The 15,000-nt window shown below is 35.6% G+C and overlaps 1 protein-coding gene across 1 annotated transcript in view; it reads right to left on the bottom strand.

The window, feature by feature from the left end:
- NOTCH1 (notch receptor 1) overlaps positions 1-15,000 on the bottom strand; it is an 88,410-nt gene that overhangs the window by 52,736 nt on the left and 20,674 nt on the right. Inside the window, exons 3-4 of the mRNA XM_053695527.1 lie at positions 5,435-5,700; positions 4,359-4,697 (exon numbers count right to left, since the gene is read on the bottom strand). Coding sequence (XP_053551502.1) covers positions 4,359-4,697; positions 5,435-5,700 — 605 coding nt within the window. The remainder of the gene's footprint in view (positions 1-4,358; positions 4,698-5,434; positions 5,701-15,000) is intronic.

The following is a 15,000-nucleotide window of genomic DNA, read 5'->3' as shown; positions in this document are numbered from 1 at the left end:
AGCTGCATGTCAACTATAAAATCAGAAAAATATATAATAATTGCTTGATGTGTCAGCAAAAAAAAAGGTTTAACAGCTCACAAATAACAAAGTGATAAAGCAAATGTATAAAAGGGGTGGTGTCTAAACAATCTGTCACTGCGCCCTCTAACTCATAATTACTGTCAAGGACCGTGGCTAACAGAAAATCTTAACAAAGACTTGGCGCCTCGCTCTCTGACAGAAGTAGGTTGCTCTTTGATCTTTGAGACTGTACGTAGGGTCTGATAAAGGACTTGTTGCAATGCACAGTTCACAAGACACCTGCTAGACAAACTAATAAAAGTCAAGCCGCTATTGTTAAGTCTAAGTATCACCAAGTTAATATTTTTCCAATTTTATATGCCCTGGTGCAGGAATCTACACAAGATAAAGTAACACTTAAAAAAATAAAAATCTTGATTACACATTACTAGGTTGTTAAAGAGACAGTATACACCAATTTTTATATTACTGCATGTAATAGACACTACTATGAAGAAAAATATGCACAGATACTAATATAAAAATCCAGTATAAAACTTTTTTCGAAGCTCCCAATTTAGCACTGTTGATGAGTTTAAGCTGGGACACCCACTGAAATGGGCTGAGAAAGTGACACTCCACTCCTGCATATAAAAAGATCCATTACACAAACAAGAGAAAGCAGACAACAGTATACATCTTAAAATGTGGGGCTTGGTTAGGAGTCTGAAAATCTGCACAATGTTATTTACAAATAAGCAAAACTATACATTATTACAATAACACACCCAGATGGGCTATATAAATGGATCATCTACAAAACATTTATGCAAAGAAATATCTAGTGTACAATGTCCCTTTAAGCTGATTGGTAGCTACAATCATGTGCCTCTTGTCACTGGCTCACTGGATACTGTTGCAGGGGTTGAACACAGTTGTATACAGGCAATAGTGTGGCAATAAAATGCGCTTACATTTCAGAGCACTTTCTTTTTTTGTACTTTTATTTTCCTATGAATAAACTAGAAAAGTAGTTCTATTTAACCAAGTTTAAACCGAATCTGTGAGTTAGAGAATTACTGATAATGGTGTGAAGAATTCTAGCTAAAGAATGCTTTTACTGCATCAGAACATGTAAGATTATTACACATCAGCTCACTCATTTCCCTGATGCATTACATAACTAGGTTTTAGGCATCTATAATACATATAGGAGACCTTTCATTTTCATTATGAGCTAAACCAGAAGTTGTACAATAAGTGTGGTTTAATTGTGAATCGTATGACTGGAGGTTTTGATGGCAGATTGCCCCTTTTAGGGGATAAAGTTCCAATACTGATACTACAGTTGTTGGACATACATTTATATATTTGTTTTTGTGGATAGACAGAGATAGTTAAAGTGATATAGATACATTTCATATACTCTGCAAAGCAACGAGGTATCAAGCAAATGTCAGTTTTACTAAAATTTGATTGACACAAAACAGTTTGGTTTTTTTTGCTTATTCTCGGTCTGTAAGCTCAGGGAAGAACTGGTTCGGTTTTGTGCAGTCAACATTTCCTGTTTTAGATGCAGCCAATTCCTTCTCGGAATCCCCACACTGTCTCCGTCACACAGCTAAGCTATGACTAGGCTGGATCTAGAGAGAAAATGAACCTACCCATCATCAGGATACTTTTTTTGTGCACTAGAATATGTGGTTTTAATGTTCCCTCTACACCGACAAAGACACAAATATAAAGTGACAGGAAATGAGACCTATACGAGGGCTATAAAACGTCAGAATACTCTTGCACGACACTGCAGAGCCAATCTCAACCTTTATCAGGGTACAGTTCATGGAGCGTACCTTATAGCCTTCCTCCACCCCCCTAAAAAGGTACTTAGCAACAGTGGCTACACAATATATATCTTATGTCCCTTTAAAGGGACATGAAGCCCAGTTTTCTCTTTTATGATTCAGATAGAGTATACATTTTTAAACTTCTTTCCAATCAACTTCTATTATCAATTTTGCTTCATTCTCTTGGTATACTTTATTGAAGGAGCAGGAATGCACTACTTGGAGCTAGCTGAACACATTGGTAAGCTAATGCAAAGAGAGATTTATGTACAGTCACCATTTAGCAGGTAGTTCCCAACTCTACCTAGGTATGATTTTCAACAAAAGATAGCAAGAGAATGAAGCCAATAAGAAAGTTGTTTGCAATTGTATGTTCTCTGAATCATAATAGAGAAAAAAAAAATCTTCATTGTCCCTTTTATTGGGAAAATCCTATAAAACAAGCACTATGGCTCATTAATTATCTATGACATAACAGCCATACATATATTAACAAATACATAAATCATTAAATGCATGGCTTTATCTGCTGTTTAGAATATACGATTCTTCCCCTAAATGTATATATTTTAAAATATACGCCACATTGCCTTTGCTGTCATATGATTAATATATTGTTCTGACAGACCCATTTTAAAATGGATATAAACATTTTGACTTTTATTATTATTTAATTTTTCCAGCCCTTTTCCTTTAATTATAAAAAATTATGGTTTTCCAATTCCTTTTAAAAGTGGAAGTGCAGCTATATTTAATGTAGTCATTGGTTGTACACTATAGTGACTTATGTATACATGTCCCTAAATGACCTCAGCAGAGAGGAAAACCTAGCTTTCAACATGGTAGCCTCCAGTGAGTTATGGACACTAAAACATTATACTTCTTCTTTACATATTTACACAACTAATATTTTAAAAAAATGAAGTAAGCTAGTTATTCTCAAGCTATAATTTTGCTTTGAATACATCATTATATCTAGAATTTATTGAATGCCTATTTAAAATTAAGGCATAGTTTAAAAAGAACAATAATATGATACAGTAATTCTGTAGATGCTACAGAACAAATTAGATTTTTGTTTCAATCTTAAAATCTATTTTAAATCACCAAGCAGTAATTGAAACACTGATACAATTACGGAAATATTGACCACGTCAAGGTTTTTATGCCTAGAAAGTGTTTGATTTAAAGAGGTATTCAGATCCGTACGACCAAACACTTCTTTAGAAAAGGGCAAAAGTTCACCCTGAATGTGTATATCCTACAATTGTGGTTGAAACTTAGCAAGGCATTGTTGTTTTAGTAAACAAAGCATTTCCTGTTGCACAGGACCTGTTTCCAGCTAGTAAACTATAGCTTGTATTCACAAATGTGAGAACAGTCTCTCCAGTGCGAGAAACCTCGTAAAGAACATTCTTGATTCTGATAGAACATGCAATATTATACAACTTTCTAATTTAATTGTATTAACAAATTTGCTTTGTATTCTTGGCATCCATTGTTGAAGAGTAAACCTACATAGGCGGATAGGGGCGTGCATGTGTCTAGCAATATATGGCAGCAGTGTTTGTAACTATGTATAACATTGCTATAAACAATGTTGCAAATACTGCTGCAAGATGGCTAAAGACACGTGCACACTCCTGATCTCACCTAGGATTACTCTAACAAAGGATACCAAGAAAACTAAGCAAAATTCATAATAGAAGAACAATAGAAAGTTGTTAAAAATGTCATGCTCAGATAAATGTTGAATTTACTATCCTTTTAAATACTTGTTCAAAGAGTCCGTTAAAGGGACACTAAACCCAATTTTTTTCTTTCATGATTCAGACAGAGCAGCAATTTTAAGCAAAATTCTTATTTACTCCTATCATCAATTTTTCTTCGTTCTCTTGCTATCTTTATTTATAAAGCATGAATTTAAAGCTTAGGAGCCGGCCCATTTTTGGTTCAGAACCTGGGTTAAGCTTGCTTATTGGTTGGCTGAATGAAGTCACCAATAAGCAAGCTCTATCCAGGGTGCTGAACCTAAAATGTGCCTAAGCTTTAAATTCCTGCTTTATAAATAAAGATAGCAAGAGAACGAATAAGAAAAACATTTTGTTATTGCACGTACGTCTTGATAATATTGTTAAAAACATACACTGTTGCTTCTGAGCTGCGCATAGTTTGTGAATCAATCAATCAAGAGTGTTATCTCAGCAGCGTACAAGTGTAGAATGTGTTTAACCGCGTGCTGGGATTAAATACATACTTATCATGCAACATTAAAGGAATTATGTTTCTTTAATTACAGGATTATTTCCCTCTCGATCACTTCTATATATTCCATATACCATGGCACTAAATTACCTGCGGCTCCTACCTTTTTTGGGTGATTTTCCATATTTCTATATACAAATACCACTCCCTGGCGCCTACATTTTCAGCATATTAGTTGACCCCTGCATTATGCTAAACAAAAGTCTACTGCTTCTTAATAAAAGGCAATGCTAAGACCGGTACCTGGAAGACACGTGCAGGCGTAGAAATTGTCATCAATCTGACGGCAGGTTCCTCCATTTTGACAAGGCGATGGGTTGCAAGGAACATAAAGTACCTCACAATTCTTTCCTGTAAATTTGTTTCTGCACTGGCAGCGGTAAGATCCGAACTCATTTGTACACGTTCCCCCGTTCTGGCAGATTAATGGGTTCTGACTACATTCATTAATATCCTGTTTACAGGTAGCACCGTGAAATCCAGGAGGGCATTTGCAAACATATTGGGCTTCAAAAGGGACACATTTTCCTCCATTGCCACATGGATTAGAAGCACAAGGGTCAGCTTGTTGGCAAGTTTCACCTGGAAATAAAAAATTGAGAATAATATTATATTTCAGTCAGTAAAGTATAGCAAAGATATAAATATAATGTCATGGAACTTTAGAATTATCGTGAAATTCCTCATAAAATGCGTAAACATTGTAAATCACTTTATTTATTTTGCTTGTTTTTTCTGTAATTCAGCTCAACAAATTGTGATTTTTTTTTTATCTCCCCCCAGAAAGGATGGGGTGAATCCTGACTTTGACTGACTCTACTACATAGAACCCATTTATTGCTTAGAGCAGTACATAAGCTTCTGTAGGTCTAGCCTCTGATTGGCCAAAGCCAATATGATAAAATACAGAGAATCTTCAAGGTATGTATCCCTGGACTGCTTTGAAACACCAAAATCGTTTGCAATGCTATGCTTAAAGGGATATGAAAACCAAAAGGTTTCTTTTGTAATTCAGATAGAGCATATCATTTTAAACTACTTTACATTTTACTACTATAATCAATTTTGCTTCATTATTTTTGTATCTTTCTTGAAGAAGCAGGAATGCACTACTGGGAGCTAGCTGATCACATCAGTAAGTCAATGATGATAAGAGGCATATATGTACAGCCACCAATAAGCAGCTAGCTCCCAGCTCCTGGGCCTACCTAGGTATGATTTTTAACAAAGGATACCAAGAGAATGGAGCAAATTATATAAGATAATAATATATAGATATAAATTGGAACATTAGGTTTTAACCCCTTTGTTTCTCATACCTGTCCAGCCTGGGGGACAACGGCACTTGAATTCGCTCAGACTAGCGATCAGCTCACAGGTTCCTCCGTTGCGGCAGGGGTTGTTCAGACAAGCATTGTTTTCAGGAGTGAGACACACTTTATCGGGGTATCCCAGCGGGCATTTGCATGTGTAATCAACGCTGTTGCCTTGGATCACAGGGATACAAGTTCCAAAGTTCAAACACCGGGCTGTCAAGCAGGGGTTAGGGAATTGGCACCTTTCTCCGACATAGGAATTGTTGCATCTGTGAATAAGTTAAAGGGATGTTAAAATCAGTGTTATACTTTCTTAACTTTTTAAGATTTTTATATGACAAATTATACAGATGTTTTCGTGTAATTTAGCTTTCAAAAGTGTGGCTTTTTCAATTCTCAGAACTGAAAAAGCACCTGCCGACTTCTGGTGGCTAACCCTGCTACATATATATATCCTATATTGGATTTAACTGATAACTGCAAAACAGTGTACTTTATACTGAGGATATGACAGTGGTTACCCTTGTTGTCTGTAGGCTCAAGCCTGGATTGGCTCCTCCAAATAAGGCAAGCAGTGGGTGGAGTTTGGCTATTGAAAAACAGTTGCAGCAAATGTCAATTTGTTTTAAAAATGTGTAGACTTGGCTGATGTGTGTCTGTATAGCAAGAGAACATGAATTCCTTGTAACTACAAGATGTTTGCTGTCCCTTTAAGTAAATGGTGTAACACAGAAGTACCACACCAGGCGTAAAGGATAGGCACACGTTGATATGATACGATTTTGTTAGGAACAAAGAGCTTAATGTAAAAGCCATGAAATCTACAAACATCAGCCAAGGGGGATTATGTCCTCCCCCAGGGGGGCTGCATTCTGAATGGAAACCCCGTATGCGAAGAGGACCACCTGTTCCCAACACTTTGCTCAGCATAGCGTTTGCCATAAATTAAAGACGTTAAATGGAGATCCCTGTGAGTGTGTTCTTTTCCCCGCAGGCACTGCCGGACAGCTAAACAAATGAGGTTTGGGATCAGTGCTTCCAAATCTTCCCAAACCCAAAAGTCAACCGAGCAAAAATCAAACAAACAGGAGAAAAACTCCCTCCTAGAAAATTAATGAAGCGTGTTTGGAAAAACATTCCTCCTGCAACTTGGTTACTTCCCTATAACAAGGTATTGTGCAAAAAGGCATCTACTTGCACAGGAGTGACCGCTACAGTTTTAAAGGGGCATCAGTGCATTTCAGTTTTTAATACAAGCATTTTCACAATTATAGTTGTATTAGCAAAAATGCTTCTAATAAGAGATTCCACTGTTTTGTGTGAGCTTTTACTGCATGCACTGAAGCATATTTAGATATGCTGCATACACTAGCATTTTTAAACAGTGTGTCTGCTTGTTTTGCATTAGCGTCCGCAATGACCAGACTGTCATGATACAAGCCATTGCCAGCTCTCTAGGTTTAAAATGCTGGTGCAAGGAGCTAATTTTACTAATACGCGTATATTGCAAAAATGCTACTATTCAAATTGAAATGCACTGATGAGAGAGGTAAGATAGGGATGCCTACTATTTCCACAAGCTCAGCCCATTTGATTTGGTTGCAGTTTTAATAATACTTAAAAAAAAAAAAAAACTATTTCATATATAAAAATAGATTTAAAGGATAAATACGCCATATATTTAATACTCTGCCACTGGTATAACAAGTGCCAGTAAAAACATTAAGCGGAACTCAGTTTTACAGCACCCAGTCTCTTTAATATTTTGATGCTATATAAGAGTATGAGAGTTCATTAAAACATATCTGAAGAATGTTTGGTACCTGCCTGACTGTTGTGTAAAAATACAGCCATCATTAGCCATAACTATCAAGGTGGTCAGTCACCCAGACGTGACAGAGATGGATTCTTATAATGACCCAGATAATAAGTGTGAGATGATTCAGCTCACCATCTGCTGTCACAAGCCAAAAGGCTCAAGCCAACTGTTCTATTAGGACACAGCATTGTTGACTTGTTTTTGCCCGAGGACTTGTTTACAAAGCTGTCACTGGGGTCTCTCCAGCATATTCTGGCTTCACAAAGACAAGAAAGGCCAATGAGAATGAAGGGAAGAGACATATGGGCACAAGTTTCTTTTGTCAGCACAAATCTATTGACAATTACCCATCTGTTATCAATTAGTACTAATGGTTGTAGCCTCGATTTCCTTCAGAAAGGTTACAGCCACATTAGATTTCACACCTTTGTATAAAGGATACAAAAAGAACAAAGTGCATCTAACTACAGAAGGAAATGGGAAAGTAGTTAAAAAAAACTGCACAATTTCTGTAAAGTTTAAAGGGACACTGAACCTAAATTTTTTCTTTCGTGATTCAGATAGAGCATGAAATTTTTAGCAACTTTCTAATTTACTCCTATTATCAAATTGTCTTTATTCTCTTGGTATCTTTATTTGAAATGCAATAATGTAAGCTTAGATGCCGGCCCATTTTTGGTGAACAACCTGGGTTGTCCTTGCTGATTGGTGGATAAATTCATCCACCAATAAAAAACTGCTGTCCAGAGTTCTGAAGTAAAAAAAAAAAAGCTTAGATGCCTTTTTTTTCAAATAAAGATAGCAAGAGAACGAAGAAAATTTGATAATAGGAGTAAATTAGAAAGTTGCTTAAAATTGCATGCTCTATCTGAATCACAAAAGAAAAAATGTGGGTTCAGTGTCCCTTTAAATATGACTTTTCAATACAAAAACTACAATATATATTTGGACTGATTTTGGTTATGAACCGCTCAAAAAATTATTTTTTGATTCAGACAGAGCATACAATTTCAAAGAAAAAAAAATAATCCAATTTATTTCTGTTATCAAATTTGCTCATTTTCCACGCCATTCCTTGTTGAAGAGATACCTAGGTAGCTGTCTGGAGCACAAGATGGCAGGAAATAGTGCGGACATCTAGTGCACTTGGAAATGTGCACGCCCCTAAACTTACATTCCTGCTACAGGATAAAATGGGTCTGTGGTCTTTTTTGTTTTTGTAATCACAAACCTCAGGCAAAAGCTTGGGACATAAAGAACGGAGAACGCCATGTTCAAATGCCCAAGGCCCTATTAGCACACCCTTGTCACAAATACTCTAGTAAAGCCTCTTTGTCCACTTTGTGAATGCAGCTTCTGGATAGATTTCACTCTTTGAACTTTCCGCGCTCGTTTACAAAATGTCAGTAACCCATTCACTGCTGGAAGCATTTGTATAACTCCAGTACAAAAAAAAAAAAGTTGGAAAAATGGCAGTTTTATGACATCAGAACCAAACAACACTTAAATTAAAGGGTCACAAAACCCAAAATGTTTCTTTCATAGTTCAAAAAAGAACAACATATAATTTTAATCAACTTATATTAACAAATTTGCTTCATTCTATTAGTATCCTTTGTTAAAGGAGCAGCAATGCACTTTCTATCGTGGATATGAAAAATGATGGGTTACACATTAAAGTAACTAACAGGAAATGCATGTTTGTGCACAGATTTCTTACTGGCTGATAAGAACAACGCTCTAAGGTTTACAGAGATACATTTCTGTGAGCTTGAGAACAAAAAATATATTTTGTTCAGGGCCAGAACATCAATTTAGATGGTCTATCCTGCTTGTAGATCAATCATTTAATGAGCTTTTCTAAATTATCGTGACCCTAGAGTTTGAGAGAAAAATCTTGTATACATAGAAACAAAGTAAAACAATGAATTGTTATTACATTACACTGAGTAGATACAAAGAGGTTTAACAGTGAAACAGTAGTTTTAGTTTTCATCTTATTTCATATTTAGATACAATCTCTATCAGTGGAGTTACTTAGATTGGAAGCTCTAAATTTGTGCTTGACAAATGTGTTTAAAAATTAGGAGCTAGTAAATTAATTTCGGAACCAGGAATATTTTTAGGAGCCAGACTGTTGGATTTGTATATAGACATATGGAGAATAACCCAAAAAGTTAGGAGCCAGTGGCTACCAGGCTCCTGGGTTTGTCGAGCCCTGCTCTAAAAGCATCAGATTCTTCATCACTACACGTCAGAGTATGTCTACTCACAAATAACCATGTCCCCTAAGCAAAAATGTCCATTAAATCTGGTTTAAAGGGACACGAAACTCCACATTCTTCTTTCATGATTCAGACAGAGCATTCAATTGTAAATAAAAACCTTTCTAATTTACTTTTATTATGTAATATGTTTCATGTTCTTGGTTAAAAAGCATACCTAGGTAGTTTTAGGAGCAGCAATGCATTACTGGGAGCTAGCTGCTGATTTTTAGCTGCACATATACGCCCTTTGTCATTGGCTCCTAGAAGTGGATATCTGTTACATCAACAGAGGATATCAACTGAATGAATCAAATTTTATAATGGAAGTCATTTGGAAAATTGTAAGGTCTAGCTGAATTGTGAAAGAAAAAAAATGGAGGTTTTCTGTCCCTTTAAAAGGACATGGGAGTTATAATTACATTGTAATGATTTAAATAAAGCATGCCAATTTACAACAACGTTCCATTTCTACTGCCAAGTTTACCCTTTTCTCTTCTTTCCATAAGAGCATACTGCAGTAGACTCAGAAGTGTGCACATTGGGGTTGGCCATGTTTTTCCTGGACAGTTATGAGTTACACATATTGCAGGGTGTGCAGGGAGGACCATGAATGGTACTATGCAGAACTATTTATGTACTATCCAGAAGCACAATGTTAGTGCTTGCACACCCTGCAGCATGTGTAACGCATAACTGCGCAGGAAAGCATGGTTGAGGTGGCAGCTCTAGCGCACGTGTCCTAAGCAAAAGACATAAGTTGCTTTTGTAACAAGGTTATACATTAACTCAGGGGTAGACAAATCGGTTTAAACTTTAGGAGCCAGATAGTGGTATTTCTACTGATATAAGGAGCAAGTGGCTACTTGGCTCCTGGGTTTGTCGAGCCCTGCATTAACTGCCCATTTCCCTTTAATGTTTTCATTTCAGGCTCATGCTTGGTGTTTATATTAGGTATGTGCATTCGGATCCTTCGTGAGGAAGTAGGTGACCGCTCGTGCCATTTGGCTCTTTTTGGATCAGGATTTATTCTTGTGAAAGTTCACCACACTAAGATTCAAATACAGATGTCAGTGTAGTGATCTTTTACAAGAATAAATCCAGAGCCAAACTTTTGCATTTGGACCCTCACAAAGGATTCAAATGCACATACCTAGTTTATATTTTCTCTATTTTTAAAGAAATTAATTTGTCATTTTTGGACGATTTTTTTTTTAAAGATTGCTAAAATCCCAGTCTTTTTATGGTCTAAATGCTATAAGCATGTTACATCTTATGGGGAGATTAGCACACTATGGTCTGCAGTAACGATTAGCGCTACATCACGGAGAAGGATTATTAAAACTTATTGAAGTCATGTTAGTTTAGTGCTGCTTTTTGGTATAATCAACAATTCTTAAAAGGGACCTGAAACCCAAATTTTTTTTTTTTTTTCCTTTCATGACTTAGAGAGAACATGCGTTTTTAAACAACTTTCAAATTTACGCCTATTATCCAATTTATTTTGTTCTCTTGGTATTCTTTGTTAAAAACAATACCTAGGTAGGCTCAGGAACTGATGAAATGAATGGTGAGTGCACATAAATTCTTCATGTCATTGGCTTACCCATGTTCATTGCTGTTTCTTTAACAAAGGATACCAAGAAAATTAAAGGGACAGTCTGGTCCAAAATAAACTTTCATGATTCAGATAGGGCATGTAATTTTAAACAATTTTCCAATTTACTTTTATCACCAATTTTGCTTTGTTCTCTTGGAATTCTTAGTTGAAAGCTTAACCTAGGAGGTTCATATGCTAATTTCTTAGACCTTGAAGGCCACCTCTTTTCAGAATGCATTTTAACAGTTTTTCACCACTAGAGGGTGTTAGTTCATGTGTTTCATATAGATAACACTGTGCTTGTGCACGTGAAGTTATCTGGGAGCAGGCACTGATTGGCTAAACTGCAAGTCTGTCAAAAGAACTGAAATAAAGGGGCAGTTTGCAGAGGCTTAGATACAAGGTAATCACAGAGGTTAAAAGTATATTAATATAACTGTGTTGGTTTTGCAAAACTGGGGAATGGGTAATAAAGGGATTATCTATCTTTTAAAACAATAACAATTCTGGTGTAGACTGTCCCTTTAAGCAAATTCGAGAACAGAAGTAAATTTATAAGTTGTTTAAAATAGAATTTTATATCTTAACATAAAAGAAACATTTGTTGGGTTTTATGTTCCTATTATACAATACCTTGAATAAGAAACACAAGAAGAATGTTGTTACATTTTTAGTTCTACGTTTAAATATACAAAATTAGATGGGAATTGTATTTCCCCCTTTTACAGAATTCACAATTTACAGTCATAAATATTGGCATTACATGGAATTTTTTCAGTTTTATTTTTTTAAAGTTAAGTTTTTCCCTCTTATTTTCTCCCTTTTCGGGTCCCTTTGTTGGTGGATTGTGAGAGAATCTGTTCGGAATCAGAGACATTTTAAGTTAATGAGAATGCATTATCCAGGACAAAATGAGTGGAAGAAAAAGGCGCGGATTTAAGCAGGGCATCTGCTGGATGTACAATAGGCTGCGCGTAGCAGGTGTGCATATTAATGAGAGAGGGCAGCTGCTTCCTATCACTGGCTACCAATGAACTCAAGTTAGGTGGGGCTGGGGGGAATCGGGACAAAATTGGCCAGGGTTAATGGGTGGTTGAATGGAATCTCCCAGTCAGGGAATGCACCAGGTTGGGTCTCTTATGAGAGAGTCTTTTGTTCCACTTTCACTAGTTTGAGGACCAGTGAAGGAACGCTGACTCAAGTGCACATTCCTGCAAAAAAAAAGTCCAACATAACCAAATACTCTATCAGAGTTTACAATGGCATGAATTGAAATGACACTAGTTATCTACTCTTAGCACACGTTAAATTCTGTCTCCTCCAGTCATCGAATTTGTGGTAGACCGCTCAGGCACTTGCAGGTGCACAACCATAATAAAAATATAGTGCTATTTAATTTGCCCAAAACCATCTGATACTTGAAAAGTTCAAATTACGCTACTTTGTATTAAAAAAAAAATACTAATATATTTTTTATAGATCAACAAAATAGGGCAAACTTTTCAGAAAATGATGAAAAAGAGAAAAGTAAATCTTCATTTCTGCTGAGCCGCATCAAAATTAAGTGGGTGTCACATTTTAAAATTACCTCAGGAAACATTTATTTTTATAGTTCCTGAAACAAGAGATTTCTGAAGCAGAGATGTAAGGAAATCTGACAGGGTGTAAATGCCAATATTTGGTAAAATTATTACACAACTAAAACAAATTTTCAATGTCCTACTTTTTTTTTGCAACGTAAGCTCATACTCTGTTCTAGTATAATGACTGAAATGTATTAAGATGTTGGATTACAAAAAAAAAAAAAAAAAAGATAAACGATTGAAAATCCTTCAAATGAGAATGTCAGACATTTATAAAATAAAACTTTAAAGGAACATTATACACTCATTTTTTCTTTACATAAATGTTTTGTAGATGATTTATTTATATAGCCCATAAAGTTGTTTTTTTTTAAATGTATAGTTTTGCTTATTTTTAAATAACATTGCTCTGATTTTCAGACTCGTGACCAAGCCCCAAAGTTTTAGGAGAATACCGACGTATACCTACTCCAGCTTGCTTCCGTTTGTGTAAAGGGTCTTTTCATATGCAAAGGAAGGGGGTGTCTTATTTGCCACTTGCAGTGGGCTTTCCGGCTACCTTTTCAACAGAGCTAAACTGAGAGCTTCTAAGTAAGTTTTTAAACGGTTTTATACAGGATTTTTAGATCAGTATCTGTGCATATTCTTCTTTATAGTAGTGTCTATTACATGCAGTTATGTGAAAATTGGTGTATACTGTCCCTTTAAATAAAAACAACATTTTGGATTAATTACCAAGAAAAAAACAGCATTTTTTAAACTTGATCAGATAAATGTCTTGTATTCCCCCAAATAGAGGCCATCTGTATTGCTTTACATGCCTCATTCAGAGCAGCCTGTCTCTTACTAGGTTTGTATGCCAGCAGGGTTATGAAATAGTCCCATTGTCTTTGAAGTGCATTATCCAGTCCCTTTGAGAACAAACTGATAAAAGGAAATCCATCACTTATGGTATCAACAAGTCTTGCAACAAACCTACCCTTTCAGTTTTTGGTGGACTTCAGCAGAAAGACAACACAGTATATATATATATATATATATATATATATATATATATATATATATATATATATATATATATATATATATATATATATATATATATATATATATATATATATCTTGCTATAGGATTATATGAATGTATTATTAAAGTGAATGTAAATTTTGATGCTAAAGTGCCCGGTTTTTAAAATTTCGAATAAAATCCCGTGGCACTTTAATTTATCAAAATTTACATTTCACTCCTGTTGTGAAAAAATCTTACCTTTTAAACTTGACAGCAGCTCCAGCTTCCTCCGGTCGTCGCAAGCCATTTCTGATGTCAGAAATGATGGATAGGTCATCCTCCAATCACGGCTTCCCCCCCCCCCCCCGGGGGAATCAGTGTCTGATTCAATGCCGTGATTGGAGGAAGCCGGATTCCTCATTTTAGACCCAGGAAGAGGCTTTGCAACGGGTGGAGGAAGCTGGAGCTGCTGTCAAGATTAAAAGGTAAGATTTTTTTCACAGCAGGAGTGAAATGTAAATTTTGATGAATTAAAGTGCCCCTGTTTTTAATCAAATTTTTAAAAACCGGGCACTTTAGCATCAAAATTTACATTCACTAAGTGTAATATATTCACATTTTCTTCTAAGTTTATTTTATTTTCTACAGCCAACATCTTTTATATATATAACCGTTAGCTCCGCTGTTCACCACTCACCAAGATGTGCCACAGAATTTTACTATTGGTCATAGCTATGTCCCAGCAATCAAAGCTTTATTATACTTTGATACTTTCCTTGGTGGAAGAGAGTTTAAATACACATACTAAACATAAATCTTACAAAACATCAAAATAAACTATAAAAAAATAATGGTCTATATATTTCTCACGGTTTTTGTAAAATATTTTTGGCAATGACTGTTCACCTCTAATATGGAATGTCTCCACTTTTCAGCAATAAATTGGTCAAGCCCAACTCGGGCTACTGTGAAATTTGGAGACATATTATCTATTTTTCCATAGAGGTGCTAAACACATAGTCAGCAGAAGTCTTGTGTGTTTAACAGTCCTGTAGCAGATAACGGAAAAGATTTAGCAGAATTATTTTTCAAAGATTTGTTAAAGGGACACTCAAGTCAAATTTCAACTTTCATTATTTAGAGAGAGCATGCAATTTTAAACAACTTGACAATTTACATCCATTAACAAAATATGCACAGTCTTTTTATATTTACACTTTTTGAGTCATTAGCTCCTACTGAGCATGTGCAAGAATTCACAGAATAAACGTATATGCATTTGTGATTGGCTGAT

This window comes from Bombina bombina, chromosome 12, assembly GCF_027579735.1.
Source record: "Bombina bombina isolate aBomBom1 chromosome 12, aBomBom1.pri, whole genome shotgun sequence".
Classification (NCBI taxonomy): domain Eukaryota; kingdom Metazoa; phylum Chordata; class Amphibia; order Anura; family Bombinatoridae; genus Bombina; species Bombina bombina.
Note: the sequence above shows the minus strand (reverse complement) of the source record. Positions and strands in the feature narration are given on the sequence as shown.